This window comes from Benincasa hispida, chromosome 5 (genome assembly GCF_027475165.1).
Source record: "Benincasa hispida cultivar pf3 chromosome 5, pf3_genome.v1.1, whole genome shotgun sequence".
NCBI classification, from domain to species: Eukaryota; Viridiplantae; Streptophyta; class Magnoliopsida; order Cucurbitales; family Cucurbitaceae; genus Benincasa; species Benincasa hispida.
In genome coordinates, this window is record NC_143482.1 from 64,028,772 (window position 1) to 64,052,172 (window position 23,401).

Genomic DNA, 23,401 nt, shown 5'->3' on the forward strand with positions numbered 1-23,401 from the left:
TTGAGATGAAACACATTTTAACTAATATCTTATAGTAAGAAAAAGTATCATGTCTTCGAAGAAGGAAGTTGCTCCTCTCTTTGGTCTTTTAAAATCATTAAAAATTGCATATATAAAATTAAGAATTTAAGTTTATTTTCCATTTTGTTCTCTAAATTCTAAAAATTGAACACTTGTATATAAATGTTTTATCAGACCAAGTTTTCTCTTCTCTTGATTCATATGGTTTGTATAGTTTGCTCTAATTTAATCCATTCTTGTTAGCATGGATAATAATTTTTCGTTCTTAACTCTTTAGATCATTTTAGTGCAGGGACAAGAAAGAATTTGACGGGAGAAAAGAAACATAACAAAAAATGGATGCTGTAGTCGGGGTGGTAGTGGAGTATACAATTAGACCCATTTTGCATCAACTAGGTTACCTCTTTCGTTACAATGGAAATGTCAAGAAACTTCAAGAGAAACATAAAACTCTCGAGACTACTAGAGATACCGTGCAAATTTTGGTTAGTCAAGATAAAGGCAAAGGGAATGCAATTTTCGATGAAGTTACCAAGTGGTTGGATAATGTGAAGGAAGTTTCGAACATGACAAAACAAAATAAAGAACTTAATCCCTCGTGCTTTAATTTTGTCAAACGACATCGATTATCTAGAAAATCAAAGAAGATGGTGGAAGATATTGCTGAACTCATAAATGAAGGAAGAAGGTTTAATAAAGATCGTATTGGTTATCCTGTACCTTCTTCAGATACTAATTGTCCTACCATCCCTACAGATTATCAAATTATTGAGTCAAGAACTTTATTGGTTGAAAATATTAAAGATGCACTTGCAAATCCTAATGTGAACAAAGTTGGAGTATGTGGTATGGGAGGTGTTGGGAAAACTTCGTTGTTGAATGAAGTTAAGAAGTTAGTGTTGGAAAACAATTTGTTTGATCGAGTGATTCAGGTGGAAGTGGGTCAATCCAAGAGTGTAATCGACATTCAAGAAGAAATTAGAGGTGCATTAAATATGCAATGTGGGAAGATAACAGCATCTCTCCTACAAACTCATATTATTGAGAGGAAAGAGAATATCTTGTTTATGTTGGATGATTTGTGGAAGGATTACGATCTTGAAAAAGAGTTTGGGATTCCTTGTCGTTCAGAATCGAGGACGGAAGGGTGTAAGATACTTATGACAAGTCGTTCTCGACATACATTAACAAATCAAATGAATATAGAAAAGTTGTTTGAGGTGAATCCTGTAACGAAAAAAGAGTCTTGGATGTTTTTCACCGCAATAGTTGGCGAGTATGTTGAAGATGGATATATACAACAAATAGCGAAGGATGTGGTCAATGAATGTGGAGGATTACCAATTGCACTTAAAGTTATAGCAAAAGCATTGAAGGGAAAGAGAGTAGAGATATGGAAGGATGCTCTCAAGAAATTGAAAAATCCAGTTGTAGTGAATATTTCAGGAGTGAGTGACCGATTGTATTCTTGTCTTCAATTCAGTTACGATTCAATAGAAGATGAAGCTAAGTTAGTATTGCTTCTATGTAGTGTATTTCCAGATGATCACAGGATTTATGTGAAGGATTTGCAGATGTATGCAGTGGGTATGGGATTTCTAAATCACATAAATACTTGGGAAGATGCAAGGAATAGAGTGATTAAGTTGGTTGATGATCTTAAATCCTCTAATTTACTTCTAGCGCCTGATGAAGAAGAAGGGGAGGAATACGTTAAAATCCACGATGTGATACACGATTTTGGCAAATACATTGCATCAAAGACAGATAAGATGTCATCATTGACCTATAGGAGTGGACAAAAGGAATTGCAGGAAAATGATAGACATGGAACTTATAATGCAATCTATTTAAATTGTTCGGAGTTTCTCAACTATCCCCAAAAGTTAGAGCTTCCAAACCTTCAGCTGTTAATATTAAGAAACGTTCTTTTGGATTATAAAGTGATTCCGATTCCGGTTGCTTTTTTTGAAGGAATGAACGGGGTTCGAGTTTTGGATGTGAGAGTTGCGCATTTGGGTCAACCACAATTGACATCATTAACCCAATCGTTAAAGAACCTTCAAACATTGTGCTTGTCAAACTGTGGATCTATTGATATTGATACAATTAGTCAGCTAAAGAAATTAGAAATTTTGAGGATTCATCATTGTATAATTAAAGAAGTGACCGTAACTATGAGTGAATTGACACAACTTAAGGTGTTGGATTTTGCGAACTGTTCTAGCTTGAAGGTTATTCATCCAAACGTTATTGCAAATATGACAAGGCTAGAGGAGTTAAATTTAGAGACGGACTTCAAAAGATGGGGAGAGAACGTAAGTTACAAAAAGAAATTGATTAAGAATGCCGAACTTTCGGAATTGAATTGTCTTACACATCTTTTATATTTAAACGTAACAATTCCGAATATTCACACTCTGTCAAATGAGTTAAGCATAGAAAGAGTGCAGAATTTAGAAAAATTTTGTATTCATGTTGGTGCTGGGTACGCCATGAAGAATGAGAGATGGGCAAGAATCTTGATTCTTCATATAAAGTCACCCATTGATTCAATTGGTGAGATACCACATATACTATTACAAAAATGTGAACAACTGGATGTACAAGATTCAGTGGGTTTTACAAAGATTATTTACAATCCAAGTGGAAATAATATAAGTTATCCTCATTTGAAGCAACTAAATATTTGCATTAACAATAATTCCAAAGCAAAAATTTACTTTAGTGAAGACGAGGATGAAGACGAAGACGAAGACGAAGACGAGGACGAGGACGAGGACGAGGACAAGGACGAAGACGAAGACGAGGACGAAGACGAGGACGAAGACTTGGATATGCAACGTGGGATTGGGGATATCACTCCTGATTTTCAGGTAAAGCAACAAATTATGGTTACAACTTAGAATTGATTATTTAAACTACGATTTTTCATTTTCTAGATATATACTTCTTCTTTTTTGAGTTTGTGTAAGGAGATTTAAATAAAACAAGAAATTATATTGTTAAACAAATTTAGTTAATTTTGAAAATGATTATCAAATGGAATCTATATATATTTAAAGAAATTTAGTTAATTTCTTTTTACTCCTCTTTTTCACCATATTAGGATATAAATTGCAGGTTTTATTTCCTGAATTGATGGTTTTGGACATTAAAAGAGAAAAAAATGTGAAGACGTTGTGGCACAATAATGGCCTAATTACACATTCTTATTGCAAACTCCAGAAGATTTGTATTAATGAGTGCCATAAATTAACATACATGTTTCCTTCACGTATGGTAAAATCACTCGTTTCCTTAAACACATTACAAGTTCATAGTTGTAACTTAGTAGAAAGGATATTTGAAATTGAAGAGCCGACAAGTGACAGTGATGTCATCCAGCAAGCAGTGCCATTGTCAATCTTATCGTTACTTTTTCTACCCAACTTAAAGCATGTGTGGAGTAGCGATCCACTCCGTGAAGTACTTCCGAGTTTTTCAAATCTAAAGGATGTCATGGTGGAGGAGTGTCCTCAGCTTAAGACTCTTTTTCCAGCTTCCTTCATCAATCATATGAAGCAAATTGAAAGAATACATGCAAATGGTAAAATTGAAACATTTGCAGAGGATGAAGCTTCCCAGTTGGTTCCCCATGAGGTAATGCATCTTTCTCAAATATTTTATGTTTTTATATATTTTGGTACTAACCTTCATCCTTTTTTTTTTTTATAAAAAAACAAATGTTAGTTCATTTCATAACTATTTTGTTTCTTGTTTTATGTTTTTGAAAATTTATGCTTACAAACACTACTCGTTAGAAATTCAGCTAGATACATTTTCAATACACGTGTTTTTAATTTCTAGATACATGAACTTCTAGGTACATGTAATTGTTCAGGTAAATGAATGGTATTTATGCATGTTACTTCATTAATATCTTTTTTTTTGTTTTTTGGAAACGTTCTCTTGACTATTATAAAGAAAAAAAAAAACTGGAAACAAAATGATTATTAATAATAATTACAAAATTTGTTTTTCAGATTGTATTATTCCCAAGCTTGAGATTTTGGGTAACCCACTGCAAATCGGTCAAAAGAAGAAGCTGTTGGGTTAAACCAGATTCATTTCCCAAACTGGAAGATCTAAAAGTGATTGGTTCCAAGGATGAGGACATGGTTAATTTTCCATTCGAAATGCATCAAATATTATACGGAATTGAAAATATCACATTTCAACATGTCTTCGAATTAGTAAAAGTATTTAAGAATGGAAAAGAAAGCAACAGGAATTATGAAAGTAGTACTGTTGTAAAAGTGAAGCATTTAACTTTGAATAATCTTCCTGACCTTACACACGTGTGGGATGACAACCTAAGTTGCTGCTTTGATAGTTTGGAAAAGATTGAAATAGAAAGATGTAAGAAACTGAAGTATTTACTGCCATCATCAATTACATTCTTCAATTTGACACGTATTGCAGTTGATTATTGCACTGGAATGATGCATTTGTTTAAGTCTTCGGTTGCGAAGGATCTAGTGAATCTCAAGGGAATGTCCATAACAAATTGTACAGAAATGAGTTGTATAGTTGATGTGGCAGAAGAAGAAGAAGAAAGCAGGGAAGAAGAAATTGTTTTCAATAGATTGGAATATTTGGAATTGTATAATTTACCAAGATTGACTTGCTTTTGCTTTGGAAAATGCTTACTTAAGTTCTTCTGCTTGAAGATATTGGACATAAAAAAATGTCCTGAAATGAAGACATTTTCATATGGAAAAATAAGTGCGCCCAAATTGTTATTTATGTCCATGGAGAGAGAAAAATTATCGACAACTCATGGAATAAATGCCATTATTGAAGACACCTGGAACGATGAGATTCTCAGAAGCATCAAAAATTTGTTCACAAAACATTAGGTATGCATCTCAATTATTTCAATCTCATTTGTAAACATTATTTCCATTTAATTTCAATTAATGTTACAAAAAAGAAAAAAATAACATTATCCTTGTTTTACTGACATTTTTTCTTTCTTTTCTAATCTACTCTTTAAAATATATAATTTTAGGGTTAAACTTTCACAGAAATAATCATTTAGTTTATAAACTTTGATTTATAATGATTTAATATTTGTACTTTCAAATTTATAATAATTTAGATTCTGTTTAATAACATTTTGGTTTTTGAAAATTAAGTATATTTCATCTCCATTTTTTACCATGATTTAGATATTTCTTTAGTACAATTGTTGATATTTTAGTCAAATTCAAAAAAACAAAAGCAAGTTTTGAAAAGCTACGGTCCGGTTTGATATTCATTTCATTTTTTGTTTTTGTTTTTTAAAATTAAGCCTGTAGACATTACTTTTGCTTTTAAATTCTTCCTTTATTATCTACCTTTTACCAATGGATTAAAAATCCAAGCCAAAATTTGAAAACTAAAAAAAAGTAGCTTTTTAAATTTTGTTTTTGTTTCTAAAATTTGGCAAAGAATTAAATAATTGTACAAATAAAAAATGCAAATGATAAGAAATGAGGAGGAAATAGGCTTAATTTTAAAAAAAAACAAAAATAAAATATGAAATGTTTACCAAACATGGTCTAATTTTTAGTTTTCAAAATTTGGTTTGGTTTTTTAACTATTGATAAAAAGTAAATAACAAAAGAATAAACTTATAGATGAAATAGTGTCTATAGACTTAATTTTTTTAAAAAAAAAAAAAAAAAGAAAAAGAAAAAAAGAAAAAAAGAAATTTTTGTGAATGATAATTTCAATTTGCCTTCTTCTCAATTAATCTTAACATGAAGACTGAAATTGTATGTTCATATCTGAAATATTGTTGAGTTTTAAGACCATTTTCTATCAACATATTTTATTACTGTACTTCCTAATTATTTTAGTATAACCAATTACTAATAAGCGATTATTTTCTTTCTTTAATTATTTCACTTTGAAAACTTAATTTAAAATATCCTTTAAAAATCAATTTATATTATACTCTAATTCTTTCAAGACTCAATTAAAAAAGGTTGGCAGTTTGAAATGAAGGTATATATCTATATATATAATAAAAGTATTGGATTAAGTGTGTGACTAATGAGAAATTAAATCTCTAACTTCGAAGTCTATAGTATAAATATTATGTCAATTAAATTATACTAATTTTGGCCGATATACTAAGATTTGAGTTGCTTATATTTGTATTTAACAAAGCCATATAATTTTTGTAATATTATATCACAAAATTTTGTGGAATCTTGAATATGGTAACAAAATTAGAATGTATAATTTTCACTTATTATTATATCTAACTATGTTTTTTTCCTTTTGCGCGCTTCTTATATACTATAGAATGAAAAGGAAGATGGTGAAGATTCTATCATTTAGAGGTAAGTTTATGCTGACTCTAGAGTGCTTATCCTGATTCTATCATTTAAAGGTAAGTTTATGCACTGACTATAGTGTGCTTATCCTAATTTCAATGAAACACACTCCATCATTTAATGTACTATTTCACGTCCTTTATTTAGGCTAGATTTGTTGATATCAAGTGCTTTATTTTCCCTTTTTTCTAAAGAAAAAAAATTGGGTCATTCAAGGTCAGCATTTAAGAAGAATTGAGATCAAATTAGAGTTAATCGGAACTAAATTGAACAACCGAGTCACGAAAATAAGAGTTCAAGCTAATAAACTCGAGTAGACAACGTTGAGACACTATGGGCTTTACGTGCACCTACTTGTTTAGACACTTTTGGAAATTTATGTAGCATGTACCTCAACACTATCACGTTTAGACAGTTTTGGAAATTTGGGTAAGAGGAAGACTGAAATTGTATGTTCATGTTTGAAATATTGTTGAGTTTTAAGTTCATTTTACACCAACATATTTTATTACTGTACTATATTATCTAATTATTTTAATATAACCAATTACTAATAAGAAATTATTTTCTTTCTTTAATAATTTCACTTTAAAAACTTAATTTAGTTATCCTTTCAAATCAATTTATAGTATACTAAAATTCTTTCAACGGTCAATTAAGAAGGTATCTTCTCGTGTACAAATATGTATATATATATTTTGCAGAAGTATGGAATTAAATGTGAGTTAAAAAATCAAATCCTTAACTTCGAAGTTGATAATTCAAATAATATGTCAGTTGAACTATACTGATTTTGCCTTCATGAACAAATATTTAAGTTGTTTATTTGTACTTAGCAATATATATTTTTTAATACTATGTCATAAAATCTTGTGGAATCGTGAATGGGGTAACAAAATTAAAATATATAATGTTCATTTATTATTATATCTAACTATAAATATATTTTTCTTTTGTGCGCATCTTATACAGAACGAAAAGAAAGATGGTGAAGATTCTATCATTTAAAGGTAAGTATATGGTGACTATAGAATGCTTGCCCTAATTTCAATGAAACACACTTCATTTATTTATAATGATAGTACATTTAATGTACTATTTCATGTCCTATATTTAGGCCAGATTTATTGATATCAAGTGATTTATTTTCAATTTTGTAGAAATGGAGTGATTCGAGGTCGTTTTGAGGTATTTAAAAGGAATTGAATTAAATTGGAGTTAATCAAATCTAAATTGAACAACCGAGTGATAAAAACAAGAGTTCAAGCCAATAAACTCGAGCAGACAACGTGGATACACTATGGACATTGATCAAATATGTGGCTTGCTCATTTAGACACTTTTGAAAATTTAGGTAGCATGTGCTTGACATTATCGTGTTTTCTTATAAATGAGTAATTTCCATTTTTAGGTCATAACTTTTGAAGAAAGTATCTATTTGGTTGAAGAACCTATCCGTGTCTCTTTCTTATTCTTCTTATTCTTTTTTGTTTGTTTTTTTTTTATTATTTTTTATTTTACCCTCACTTTTCATCTATATTCTTAGGTTTCATAAATTCCAAGTGAATTTTGAGCTATGTCTTAATGTGAGGCGCCAAGTTCTTTTCACTAGTTTAGAGGTTTGTCAGACTTAGTGATAATATAAGGTTGTGGCATTATATTGAAATTTTGCTATAACATTCTAATTTTTATTTATCTTTTAAGTGTTGTTTTAACCATGAGTGTGCTTACTTCTATTGAATTGACGTCTCAATAAATTAAGTTATGTTTAATCTGTTAAATGCAAATCACAATCCATAATTGTTGTGTTGAGTGTAATCAAGTAGTGTCGACTATCTCATGTGTGCATTTGCGTAGAATTTCTCTAAATATTCATAGTTTGCATGAAATGTCTTAACTTTAAAAGAGTGACATAGTTAAATTAGATTTCTAGTTTATAGTTGAAGCGTCTAGAAGTTAATGTTTTTGGCTACTCATTTAAGGAATTAATTTTGACATGAAAAGGATTTGTCTTCTTTAAGGAAATTCTAATGCTTACCGACTTATTCAAGTTTAATTGATAAAGTCCTTAAGAAAATATTTGATTAGATCTTTACTTTCGATGATGAACGTTACATACTAGCCTGACATACTTCAAATTTGGTGTTGGTAAAGACCAACATTATAATTGCATAAACAACATTATAATTGCCCCGTTATCCAAAACTTCAGTTTAGCATAAGTTGCTCTGATCTCAGTTTGTCCAAAACTTCAGTCAGTCCATGTTCCACATGATAATTCTTCACCATGGATTCACGCTTGAAATGAAGGAAGAAAATCAAACTTTTCTCCTTTCTTAATCAGGTTCTTCCAATTTCTACCTCTCTCTGTTCTTTTAAATCAATTTTCTAAACAACTGTCAAACCCTTATGACTCCAACACAAACATCACATGCCCACTCAAAAGCCCTTTACCCAAATTTCAGCTGAGCCCCACAAATGTGAAGGAAGTTCTAGACATGGCATAACAAAAGGAAACAGTTAATCCCTCATGCTTTAATTTTGTCCAACGACATTAGCTATCTAGAAAAGCAAAGAAGAGGGTGGGAAATATTGTGTTCAACTCATAAATGAAGGAAGACAATTTAACAAATATAACATCGGTTATCCTGTACCTTCTCCCAGATACTAATTCTTCTACTCTCCCTACAAATTACCAATAATTGAGTCAAGAACTTTAGTGGTTAAAAAATAAAGGATGCACTACAAATCCTAATGGCAACAAGGTTGGAGTATGTGGTATGGGAGGTGTTGGAAAAACTACATTGTTGAATGAAGTTAAAAAGCTAGAGTTGGAAAACAATTTATTTGATCGATTGATTCATGTAAAAGTGGGTTAATCCAAGAGTGCAGTACTCATGATTCAATGATTCAAGAAGAAATTAGAGGTAAATCAATATAAAATTAAATATGCAGTCTAAGGAAGTAAGAGCATCTTGCCTACAAACCCCTATTGAAGAGTGTGATTGTTTTTATTTGGCATATAAATTTTCTTTTATTGAAATATTGAATCTTTTCTTGTTGACTTCGTGATGGACTGTTCGGTTGTTTGTTTTGGAATGTTCCGATCTTGCTGATTTCCTTATTTGTAACTTCCTTGTTGATACTATTATAAAAGGAAGTATGAGAATGCTCTCATCGAGGTTTTTCGAAACTGAATGTTTAATTGTCATTTTTGTGTGACCATTGCTGAAAGCGAAGAAACAGAAAGGTCTGCAGGTTCTTTATCGTGTGTGGGTAAATCTTTGAAGAGAAGCGTTGAGTTTAGGGGGAGCCTAAATGTACAAGATCAATAAAGCTGAGTTGAGAAAACATCTTGAGATAGGTGACGTCAAGTTTAGGGGAATAAACAAATTGCCTATCCAAGGTTTACTCTATTACATGATAGTCGTTCTATTAGTTAAGTAGTTTCTCTTCTAAACTTTCTAAATAATATTGAGCTTCTTTTTAACTTGGGCACTATGCCCCCCCAGATGTAGGTAAAGTTATATCGAATTGGGTTACCATATAATGTGTTATTTTTCTTCTCTGCTTGTTTCTTTTGTGTTAATACTTTTATCAGCATCATTGTGTCCATCATTATATATTCAGTTGACTGTTTGTACGTTTTTCAATTGGTATCAGAGTGGGTTCAGTTGTTATATTTGTTGGATTTATGTCCTAAAACTTGTGGTTTGTAAACAATAAAACTTATTCTGAAAATTCATTAAGTTGTTATTGAATATATGAATTGCTTATTTCGTTTTAGAAATAAATCCAATAAACTAAAAGATCCATGACTATTACATGAGTACTTGAATTTTATGTGGAGACATAAAAGTGGATCATGTTCGAGTAAATAGTCAAAATGATCTATAGTTTATGAATAAGGTTAGGTGCCTTATTCTGGTAACACTATCGGATGCGACTCACTCTGTAGTTAGTACAAGGAGTTGTAAAGTGCTACAAACGAAGTGATCCTGATTCATACATGTCATAACATGAGTAGTGGACGCGTCCTGTGTAATGAGTTTGTACAAGATCAGACCACGAAATTAATCACTCTTACTTTATAATGCTATTGATGACCTAGGTAACTTGACCTTAATCCTGAGATAACTATTAACTCCTGTTTATTCGGGATTATCCTTAGATTTGCATAGGCGAGGGTTGGCTCAACAGAGTCGGCTCAATAAACCTCCATTTCAGGGGTAAAACCGGGTAGATAGTTGGGGACATAGGGTGCAAAATGGAATTCACTCCTACCCGCTTCCAGGGATAGTAAAGAGGTGTTCCCTTAAATGCTGACTTCGGGTCTTGAACAAGGGGCCGACCCTCTCATTGGCCCGAGAGGGACTCGGTTTGTTGATTGGATCATAAACCAATTGTTCATTATAGGATTAGTGAGACTTAAGGAACAAGATGTAATCTCAGGGGTAAAACAGCCATTTGACCCAACCGTTATTACGAACCTGTGAAGGGTTAACTTACTAATAATGGTTATATCGAGTGGACATAATATATATACAGGGAAGGGAATGCAACTATGGGCTTTAGTGGAGTGACCCAGTAGTTAACGAATGGGGTTAATTCGCTATAAAAAGTTTAGCCAATTAATCTCGGATCGTTGGAGTCCATGATCTGTAGGTCCATGAAGTCCCCCTACTAGCTCATAAATGGATTAGCCTTAGAGTAGCGTGATAGGTTAATTTGAAATCTTCAAATTAACATTAAGAGAATTAATAATTATATGTAATATAATTACACGTTTAATTTTGGATGAATTTGGAGAATCAATTAATATTTAAAATATGATTTAAATATTAAATTCATGAATCCGGATTCATGATGGTGAAATTAGTGTTAAATTAATTTAATATTTGATATTTAATTCATTAGAATTAATTAAATTGTTTAATTAATTGTTTATTATTAATTTTATTAGAAAATTAATTAATTAATTAATTTTTTAAAATTAATAAAGATTTCAATTTTGAAAAATTGATTTTGAAAATCATCAAAATTGAAAAGAGAGAAAAATGGAAAATCTCAAGAAGTGGGATTTCTCCACTTTCAACTTAGTAGCTCACACATTCTCCACCATTGTTTTGACTTTTGAGTCAAATTTCCAAGCATGAGGTACAATTTATGCAACAATCCTCTTTGCATGATAGTCTTGCAATAAATAGAGAAGATTGAAGTGGAAATTGTGCATGTATTTTGTAATAGTTTTTACTGAAAAACTTAAGGTTGAAGAAGGTCTTCTTCCATGGTGATGCAGTGACTTCTTCTCTAAATTTTCTTGATCCAAGCTTATTTTGAGTCCCACAACTTAATCTAAGGCACCAGAAGGATAGTAGGGCCTTGAGGTGGTTCACAAGCAAATTTGGAAGAGATTTGCAGTTGGAATCGAAATTCAAGTGTTTCTTTAAAAGTATGTTATGAAACCCTCTTATTAGTTTATGAGCATGCTTAATTTCAAGCCAAAATTAATGAATTAGAATGCTTAATGATCCGTTTTACTTCCGCTGTGTGTTTTCTAACTCTAACAATATTTCCGTTAATTGTCTTCGATGGAACCAATCAGAGAAAGTGGATCTACTACTATGAATTGACATGATATAGCCACCATGAATGTTGATGAACTATTTGGGTCTCTTCGTACTTTTGAATTGACATTTAATGAACAAACAAACAAGAAAGGTAAAGGGTGAGCTTCACAATGATATGTGAATGAAGACCACATCTCAAACAAAGGGAAAAAAGGTGAAGAGAACCTTGCTGACTCGCCTGCTCTGTTAACAAAACAATTCAACAAAGTGTTAAAGAGACAAAATAAGCGTCATGGTCAGTACAACACATCTTATGTCAGAGACAATACTAGCAACATTAATCATAATATTCATAAGCGTTTTAAACTTTTTGGAGCGAAGAAAGACAGTGAACGATGTTTGAATAGTAATCAAAATGGTTGGGATTAAACCTTCAAATGCAGAGAATGTGAAGGTTTGGCCACTTCGAAGTTGAATGTCCTAACTATTTGAGAAGACAGAATAAAGGACACTCAACAACCTTTTCAGATAATGATTCGTATATATGTAATGAGTCATTGGATGGGATTTATGCCCTAATTGGTTGTGCAACTATTGATGAGTCCACGATAGTTAGTACTGATATTGAAGAAGCAAACAAAACGTGTTGTGAATCGAGTTAGAATGTAGTTCAGCAGAGAAATCTTACCATTGAAGAAGTATATAAAAATGGGAAGAAGATCTATTTGCGTTGGAACAACAAAAAAACCGTATTCAAAAGTTATTAGAAGATAATCATTGTCTTTTAAGCACTATAGCAGAATTAAAGAAGGATCTGAAATTTTCTCAACAACATTTGAATTCAATGTCTAAATCTGTTCGCATCTTAAATTCGATATGGAAGATCTAAACAAGATTGTCAACATAGGGAAGCGAGTTACTGACAGAAAAGGGGTTAGGTTCAGGAGTCATGAGAAGTTTGGTTATAGAACAACATTGTCGTCTAATATTGTCTTTATTCCTGCTCAAAATCCTCACCTGTCTGAGCTAAAACAATATGATACCATATCTATGACTCATGTTGAAATTAGTAAGCCTCAGAAGAAATGGGTGTGTCATTACTGTGGGAAGGTAGGTCACATTCGTCCTTTCTATTTTTATCTTCTTGGTATAAAGGAATATAAAACATTAAGACATTCTTCCCTGAGTCTAGGGACCTTGAGTCATGAGAACAGAAGATTTACTTCTAGAAAATTTGAGTGGTGTATCAAAGATGAAAAATCTCAAGAGTGGATGTCCTGTAATTTGGCTTTTACCTTGCCACACACCTCAAACCAAGAAGATTGGTACTTTGATAGTGGACGCTAGAGACATATGACAGGTGAAACATCCTTCTTGTCTAATCTAAAGGCATGTGGCTCTAGACATATAACCTTTGGTGATGGAGCTAAAGGAAAAGTATTGGGTAAAAGAGATTTGTTCAGATGTCATACTTGTTAAAGGCTTAACTACTAACCTAATTAGCATTAGACAACTATGTGATCAGGGGTTTCAAGTAAGTTTCTCTAAAGATAAGTGTTTAGTTAAAGATGATAAAAACATGTTAGTTATGGTAGACACTCGTTCAATGGATAATTGCTATGACTGGTCTCCTCATACTTCCATTGATGTTTGTAACTGTTCCAAAATGAGTGTGGCTAAAGTATGGCACAAGATACTTGGTCACGTAAGTCTATGATCAATAAGAAAAGAAAAGAACGTGGAAACCATTCTTGGATTACCCTTGATAGCATTGGAAATGTTCTATCTTCTTCCAATTAACTCAAGGTTGTTTAGCTACTTAATTTGGTTAAATTGATCATTTTGTCGGACTCGAGTGCACAAGTAGTCAGATTAAGCGTTCAGGACAAAAAGGTGCTAAAATGACGAAATTGGGAGCTAAATTGATTAAATGACGAACGAATGAAGAATGCTGCCTTACTGAGTATTGCAATGCTCTCATTAAACCTAAGTCCAATGCTAGAAGGCAGAATGCTCGAATGCAGGGCAGCATTGCAATGTTGCCCCAAGCGTTGTAACGTTCTGGAGTTGCCCCAACGACACCGTTATGCCGGTCGTCAACGTTGCCCTGCAACGCTCTAGGACAGAATAGGCAGTGTTGCAATGCTCTCCCAGAGTGTTGCAACGCTACGTGGATTGACAGATGCACAGCCCCAGCGCGCGCGCCAACGTTAGGCCAGCACTGCAACACTTACCTGACGCTCGACCATTATGTGTGTTTGTTAAAAATTTGGAAGCATATATGATGCATGTCTTAGGCTATCCGTATGTTCTCATGCGTCGGTGGTCATGTGTTGGAATGGAAAGTATGCGTTAATCTCATATGTAATGACCATGCATTCCTATCACACATTTTCTTGCTCTCTCGCCAAGTATAACGAGATCGCAAGTTTCTCGGGTGATCCGAGGTCGAACTCAGGGACTTGTAACTTATGTTTGTGAAGCAATGCATTTGAGGCGATGAATAAAAATAAAAAGAAGAAGTTAATGGATTACACACTACTCCTACTCCTAACTAATAAGATTGAGCAATGAAAGACTTGCAATGAGAATTGGTAGATATGCAACAACTGTTAACGCATAGTAATATTCATTATCTTAAGTCGTTCGAGTAATCCAAGCTCGCCACACTAATGCATCACACACCTTTCGGTGGCCAGCCGCATGCTTATATCTCTATAGTGCATGGTTGCATCGAGCATAAGACCGTGCCTATCTCTAGGAATAATGCATACTTTACTTTAGTGCATTTCATCTCTTACCTTCTCAGGCAGTTAGATGCGGTTAATTAGCTCGTAGAAAAGCATTGCAACAGCCCATAGACAAGCGTTGCTATAGCCTCACACCAAGAAAAGAGGATTAACTCACTATACTCACACAACGTACACCTCTTAGTGGGTTGCTACATGCGTCCTATCTCTAGGCTACACGATTGAGTATGCGATTGCCTTTGATAATTAAACGATGAAGGTAAACAATGGTAAAGATAAAGAAGATGAAGAAGATGGCGTTGAAGAATTTAAGATATGCATTGATTACAAAATGTCTTAATATCTTAAGCTAAAATGTAATACAACACAGAGATCAGAGAAGAAATGAAAGACTCTGCATCAAGGCTACTGGTGGTGCCATGGATGGATGGTGAAGACGTCTCTCTCGAGCTCTATCCCTGGCGAAATCTCTGGTCATCACTCGGAATGGTTTATGGAGATGAAGAATCCTCATAGAAAATCTCCCTCGTGCTCTCATCTGTGATCCCAAACATCTGCCTTAAGGCAGAAGCTCGGATGCTTTGAAATGGTCCCAGGTGCTATTTGTAGAGCTCGAACATTGACAACCTTCATGATTGCATTCTGCCCCACTGCCACCTTTGTCGTAGTATGTGCAATGCCAACATCACCTTATCTTATTGATACTCCCAAGGTATGCGTTCATGCTTGCTTCTCTTGAGGTACCAACGCATTCCATCTACCTTACGAGCAGACTTTTATCGATCTGTGGATGCAACATCCGATGCGGCAAACTTAATCAACTCATACATTCAACCTTTTGGCGATCGAGGATCGACGCATGCGATCAACTCTTGTAATATCTGCAAAAATGAACACTTTGACCCGAAATAACGCATGGTATAGGGTTAGTGAGGATTTTGGTGCTATTTGACGCAAGCTCACTTTTCACATGAATTCTTAGTATTATCAATGCATATTCTTGCTTATTGGACCTCATAATTCTAAGTAAAAGGCTGCAAAAGCTTGCATTTCTACGAGCTATCAATGTGCCGCAGCGTTGCAACGTTCTTCCTAGTGTTGCGATGTTGCGGTAGTTTTATAAAAGAATAATTTTGGTCAGCTAATTACATCAAGAATCGAGTACACTGATTTATGAACGTTGCCGCTCTGTCCAGCCTAGTTTTAGTCCCATTTTACACCAAAATTTTATAAAATTTCTTCCCGTTTGCCAATTGTATTGAATTCAAGCATGATTTGAGGCTAAAGGATAAGAACATAGCTTGGGTTTGGTAGTTTAATTTAGTTCTGATTCAATTGTTGAGACCCGTGTTGTAATTATATGAGTTTTACTATGAATTTATGAAACTTTATCTTGCGCATATTCTTCAATTTTTGTGTATGGGATAATGTGTTTTCTGATTGTTTTGTTGGTAAAATTAATTTTTTTTTCAACATTTCTACCTTAAAGCAATTTTAAACCAAAACTTAAAAGTAAAATCAAGTTTTCGAAAAAATATTGTTTTAGTTTTAAGCCTTTGGCTTGATTTCTTAAAAAATGTTTAAAATATAGGTAATAAAACAAGAAGCTATAGGTAGAAGTGTTGGAAGTGTTGACAAGCCGACTCTAAATCTCACTAGCTTTGAAGAGAAGAAACTTGTTCTCCTTCAAAACACAAGAACACATCAGAGAAGAATATTATTCTCTTGAAACTTAATTTCTTTGTAACACCAATTTGCTTCTATTGATTTTCACTTGATTACAAAGGAGGGAAATGATCCCTTTATATATACTCAAGAGACGTTTCCTAAAAGAGACAAAATAAATGAAGTACAGTATACATACAATTCACATGTACTAATTGAACAATTACATGTACCTAGAAGTGTATGTATCTAGAAATTAGAAACTCATGTATTGGAAATATATCTAAGAATGTATTATCCGTTATATATCTAGCTTAATTTCTAACATCTCCCTTAAGCTAGACTTCCATGAGTGCAAGCTTCTTTTTAATTTTCAAGAGAATAAGTCTGTCTTTAATGCTTTTGTGAATATGTTTACAACTTGATCTCGTGTCTTGCAATATTTGATGTATACTTCTCCATCTTTAATCAATTCTCTAACGAAATAATACTTCATCTTTATATGTTTACTATGAAGCACAGATACTTCATGTAAGGCAAAGAATCAGTATCAGACACGTATTAGATACCGATACTTCCAGATACTTCCTAGATACATATCTGACACGCGATTTTACGTATCTATACTTTCAGATACTTTTCAGATACGTATATGACACGTGATTTGACGTATCTATTTTTATGCGTACTTTCTTTTTAAGAAAAAAGACAAGTAACTCACCTAATTTTTCCCAATCTAAAATTAGGTAACCTATTTAAAAGCTCACTACTCGAGTCTAAAACTAAAAGAAGAAAAAAATAATGGACCAAACCCTAGACTAGAATCATCTAATCTCCATTCACATTTGAGTCCTCACAAAGTCCACCAAAATATAAACCATTTGAATATCTTCAGCAATAAGTTCTTCATTTATCTTCATACTTCTCTCTCTAATATTCTTCTTCTTTCTTTTTTGCAGTATGAGTCACTTTTCTATTGCATTTTATTAGCTATTGTACTTTAACATCTTAGATGTTGCTTCTTTTGTATTGTATTTCAGTGTTTGTATTCTATTTTGTGCTATTGTTATTAACTTGTATGTTAAATTTATCTATATCCTAGATTTTTTTCAAGAAAAAAAAGTATCTTCAATGTATTAGTATCCTCGTTTTTTAAAAATATATATATTAAAAAAATGACGCATCCTTAGACGTATCCGTATCTTAGTTTTTTAGAAATTGGCGAGTCGCCGTATCCGATCTTGCTTCTTTGATATCCATAAAATTGATCCAACATCTTGCTTCTTTGATATCCATAAAATTGCTTCAAAACCAATATTAAATACATACCTAAAAGTACTCTTGTAATTATAAGTATTTCCTCCCCAAACTATCATTGTAGCCAACAAGAATGTTATCCATGTTCTTTTTATAACGCATTCCATGATCAATAGTTCCAAAAACATATCTAAAAACTCTCTTTATAGCTTCCCATTGACTTCTCTTTGGTGATGCCATAAATCTACTCAATAAATAACTGAGAATATAAGATCAGTTCTAGTTGTAGTTAAATATATTAAACTCCCAACATGATTTCTAAGATGGTAGCATCAAAATCTTTGCTATCATCATGCTTGCTCAGTTTTAAACCTAAGTTCCATAGGGGTATTGGCAGGATAAACATTCTCCCTTTTGAACCTTACCAACACATCTTTTTGCATACTTCTCTCTGGGAAATTGCAATCTCATCAACACCTTGCTTAACTTTAATACCAAGAAAGTAATGAAGTAAATCCATATTAGTCATCTCAAGTTCTCTCTTCATACTCACTAATTTGAACTCTTTAATCATCATGTTTGAATTTCCCATAAATATTAAATCATCAATAGATAAATATTCAAGAAATTAAATTTTTTTTCTTCTTTAGTATAGAGAGCATGTTCGTATTGACATCTTTTAAAACCATTCTTCAAGAAAAAATTGTCGATACGACTGTAATAGGCTCTTGGTGCTTGCTTTAGCCCACATAATGCTTTAATTTCTTCAATCGACAGACCTTATATTCTTGATCTTCAATCTTGACATAACTAGGGGGTTGCTCAACATATATTTTGTCCTCTAAATAGTCATTTAGAAAAGCTAATTTGTCATCTATTTGATGTACTTTCCAGTCATTTTGTGTTGCAAGGGATAGAAGTAAACGAACAGTCTCCAAGCAAGTCACAGGTGCAAAAACTTCTTCATAAACCACATATTTTTGCTTGTACCCTTTCACAATGAGTCTTGTCTTGTATTTCTTGACTACTCCATTTTGCTTCAGCTTCATTCTACAGACTATTTGATACCAAGAGCTTTCCTATTCTCTGGTAGTTTGATAATTCTCATGTCTCATTTCTTCTGATTACATCAATCTCTTGATCCATTACATCTTTCCATTTTTCATCTTGAATTGTCTCCTCAAGGTATATAGGATCAACATTTGCAAATAAAAAAGAAAATCAACATGTTCAATCATCTAACATTCTTCTTGAAGTATTATAGATCTCATAAATATTTTTTGTCTTCCTTGGAGTAGTTTCTTCATCACTTATGGAGTATGAAGATGAAGCTGAAGCCACTAGTTGAGTCTCTTCAAGCTCCAAGTCTCGAGCATCTTTTTTGCCACCCATGCCAATCAGTAATGGATTCTAGTCTTCATTTATTGCATCCCAATTTCAAAATTCTGCTTCATTGAACTTGACATCTTGATTAATAATAACTTTTTTATTTACAAGGTTGTATAATTTGTAAGCCTTGGAGTTCTTACTATATCCAATACAAATACACTTTTCTGATTTATCATCTAGCTTACCTTTTTACTCATTTGAAGTCTGAGAGTAATTAAGCAATGCATCCAAATGCTCTTAGATGAATAGCGGTTGGCTTTAACCCGCTTGATGCTTCTTGAGGAGTAATACCTTGTACACTTTTAATTGAAGCTCGATTTAAGAGATAAATAACACAAGTTATTGCACCTTCCCAAAATTGATCTAGAAGTTTTTTCCTTCAACATACTTCTTGCAAGCTCTATTGTTATTCTGTTTTTTTTTTCTCTCTGCAACTTTATTTTGTTGAAGAGTTCTTCGAACAGTATTCTAATACTTGATTCTATTTTCTTTCAAGAAATCTTCAAAAACTATACATTCTCTTCCACGATTCGAACGTAATATTTATAATCTCAAGTTACTTTCATTTTCAACCATTGCTTTGAACGTCTTTAAACATTCAAAAGTAGAGCTCTTTTCTTTTAGTTGATAAATCTGTCTTTTGACTATAGTCATCTATAAATGTGAGAAAATAATGATTACCTCCATGTGTAGTAATTCTATGGGTCTACATAAGTCTGCATGGATGAGCTGGAAAGGTTTTGATGCTCTCCAAGAATCTCTTATCGGAAATGAATTTTGATGATGCTCTCCGAAAATACATGCTTCATAAAGTTGATCTCCCTTTTCAATATTTGGCATTCCTCTCGCCATATGTTGTTGACACATTTGAGACAAAGTGTTAAAACTCAGGTGCTCATACCGACAACGCCAAAGCTATGAAGTGACTTTTACTAAAGTCTCAAAACAAACAAGCTTCTCATAGTATATTTTGATTGAACACATTTTGTTGTGAATCATATGTACCTTTGTTATGAGACCTCCGTTCTTGGTTTTGGTCTCACATATGCTATCTTTAAAGATAACATCATGTCCTTTCAACATAAGTTGGCCTACACTTAAAAAGATATTGTCGGAACCCTGAAACATAATACACATTTATGATTCTTTTTGCTCCATTTTCTTTTTGTCTTGACAAGAATATTTCATTTTTCTTTGACTTCAAGCTTCTTGTTGTCACCACTGTTCACTTCATTTTTATGAGATTAATCTAAAAATATAAACATATCCTTTTTAAAATAAACATATCCTTTTTAATATAAATATATCCTTTTTTCTTTCGTGTGGTTACTACAACTGCTACCAAGATACCATATATCTTCAATGCTTATTTCTTAAATGTTGAATGTGAGGAACAGAAAACCTTGATCATTATCCTACTGCTCATGTATTAGAGTAGTTTTAACTTGACTAGAATTAGTCTTATTGGACCAACAATCTGCTTGAAAATGCCCATAACATCTATAATTGAAACATTGTATATGAGAAAAATCTCCATGACCTCCACCTCTACTTCTTCCTCTACTTAAACTTATTCATCTTCCTCTATTTGAAGAAGTTTGCTTGTCTCTTCTCTTTGGCTCAAAATTTTTAAGTTATTAGACCGTCCATTTCCTCTACCACCATGTCTACCTCTTTTTCCATTAGATCTCCCTCTAGAAGAGGTTTGTATATGAAAAGCTTCTCTTGAAGGAGTAGAATCAAACTACTTCAATCTAAGCACATAAGATTGAAGAGATTCTATTAAGCTATTGATGGAGAGAATTGATAAATCCTTGGTTTCTTCAATTGCTACAACGATATAGTCATACTTCTAAGGATCTTTTCAACCACCCTTTTATCTTTAATTGCTTTTTCATTTGATCTCAGTTGATAAACAATTAAGAGAATATGATTGAGAAAGTCTTCATTACTTTCAACATCTTTCATTCGAATAGTATCAAATTCGGCTCGAAATATTTGCAATCGTACCAATTTTACTTTTTCTTTTCCTTCGTACAAACTCTGCAATGCATCCCATGTTGCTTATGTAGTCGAGCCTTCTTGTATTCTTTCAAAGATATTTTCATCTACAGCTTGGTTGATAAAAAAAAAAAAAAAAAAAAAATCTCTTTTTATCTTTTTTCCTAGTATCTCTCAACTAATTGAGTTGTTGTTGTGATATATTATTCTCACATTTTGGCTCCAAGTATCCTCTAGCAACAATATCCCAAATATCTTGAGATATATCCATAAAGAACCTTCATTTGTTGACCCCACCGTCGATAGTTTTTTCCTCAAAATGAGAAAGTTGAGGTTGTAACATGTTGTTGGATGACATCTTTCAACCTTATGCTCTGAAACGTTGACAAACCCACTCTAAATTTACTCTAAATCTCACAAGATTTGAAGAGAATACACAAAAGAAGAATAATTTTCTCTTGAAACCTAATTTCTTTATAATACTCAAGAGACGTTTCCTAAAAGACAGAAAATAAATTAATGAAGTACCACGCATACATATCATTCATGTACATGAACAATTACATGTACCTAGAAGTGCATGTATCTAGAAATTAAAAATTCATGTATTGGAGATATATCTAGAAATGTATTATCCATTATGTATCTAGCTTAATTTCTAACGAGTATTGTTTGTAAGCATAAGTTTTCAAAAACAAAAAAAAAAAAAAAAAAAAAAAACAACAAGAAACAAAATGGTTATGAAATGGCTTCAATATTAACTAACATTTGTTTTTTATCAAAAAAAAAAAAAAAAGAATGAAGGTTAGTACCAAATATATAAAAACATAAAATATTTGAGAAAGATGCATTACCTCATGGGGAACCAACTGGGAAGCTTCATCCTCTGCAAATGTTTCAATTTTACCATTTGCATGTATTCTTTCAATTTGCTTCATATGATTGATGAAGGAAGCTGGAAAAAGAGTCTTAAGCTGAGGACACTCCTCCACCATGACATCCTTTAGATTTGGAAAACTTGGAAGTACTTCACGGAGTGGATTGCTACTCCACACATGCTTTAAGTTGGGTAGAAAAAGTAACGATAAGATTGACAATGGCACTGCTTGCTGGATGACATCACTGTCACTCGTCGGCTCTTCAATTTCAAATATCCTTTCTACTAAGTTACAACTATGAACTTGTAATGTATTTAAGGAAACGAGTGATTTTACCATACGTGAAGGAAACACGTATGTTAATTTATGGCACTCATTAATATAAATCTTATGGAGTTTGCAATAAGAATGTGTAATTAGGCCATTATTGTGCCACAACGTCTTCACATTGTTTTCTCTTTTAATGTCCAAAACCGTCGATTTAGGAAATGAAACCTGCAATTTTATATCCTAATATGGTTAAAAAGAGGAGTAGAAAGAAATTAACTAAATTTCTTTAACGATATAATTTCTTTGATTTATTTAAATCTTCTTATGCAAACTCAAAGAAGTATATATCTAGAAAATGGAAAATCATAGTTCAAATAATTAATTCTAAGTTGTAACCACATCATTTGTTGGTTTACCTGAAAAATCAAAAGAGTGATATCCCTAATCCCACCTGGCATATCAAGTACTCGTCTTCGTCTGTGTCTTTGAACTCGTCCTCATCTATGTCTGTGTCTTCAAACTTGCTCGTCTTCATCCTCATCTTTGTCCACATCTTTGTCTTCACTAAAGTAAATTTTTTTTTTTTTTTCGAACTATTGTTAATGAAAATTTTTAGTTCCTTCAAACGAGGATAACTTATATTATTTCCACCTAGATTGTACATAATCTTGTACATCCAGTTGTTCACATTTTTGCAATAGTATATGTGGTATCTCACCAATTGAATCAATGCGTGACTTTAAATCAAGAATCAAGATTCTTGCCCATCTCTTATTCTTCATGGCGTACCCGGCACCAACCTGAATACAAAATTCTTCTAAATTTTGCACTCTTTCTATGCTTAACTCATTTGACAGAAGGTCAATATTCGGAATTGTTATGTTAAAATATAAGAGACGTGTATGACAATTCAATTCCGAAAGTTCGGCATTCTTAATCAATTTCTTTTTGTACTTTACCTTCTCTCCCCATCTTTTGAAGTCCGTTTTCTATTGAATCATAACTGAATTGAAGACAAGAATACAATTGGTCACTAACTCCTGCAGTATTCACTACAACTGGATTTTTCAATTTCTTGAGAGCATCCTTCCATATCTCTACTCTTTTTTCCTTCAATGCTTTTGCCATAATTTTAAGTGCAATCGGTAATCCTCCACATTCATTAACTATATCCTTTGCTATTTGTTGTATATATCCATCTTCAACACACTCACCAACTATTGCGATGAAAAA

The 23,401-nt window shown here is 32.6% G+C and overlaps 1 protein-coding gene across 2 annotated transcripts; it reads left to right on the top strand.

The window, feature by feature from the left end:
- The first annotated feature begins 323 nt into the window (after nucleotides 1-323).
- On the top strand, nucleotides 324-9,930 carry LOC120078722 (disease resistance protein At4g27190-like). 2 transcript variants are annotated; one of them, XM_090313752.1, is made up of 6 exons: nucleotides 324-2,897; nucleotides 3,145-3,663; nucleotides 4,047-4,922; nucleotides 6,358-6,395; nucleotides 7,362-7,399; nucleotides 7,550-9,930. In XM_090313752.1, the coding sequence occupies exons 1-3, from the start codon at nucleotides 357-359 to the stop codon at nucleotides 4,920-4,922; spliced, it is 3,936 nt and encodes a 1,311-aa protein (XP_090169878.1). In that variant the 5' UTR covers nucleotides 324-356; the 3' UTR covers nucleotides 6,358-6,395; nucleotides 7,362-7,399; nucleotides 7,550-9,930. The 2 variants fall into 2 exon arrangements, with proteins under 2 accessions (XP_090169878.1, XP_090169879.1); XM_090313753.1 differs by having other exon boundaries at nucleotides 9,629-9,930.
- The last annotated feature ends 13,471 nt before the right edge of the window (nucleotides 9,931-23,401 follow it).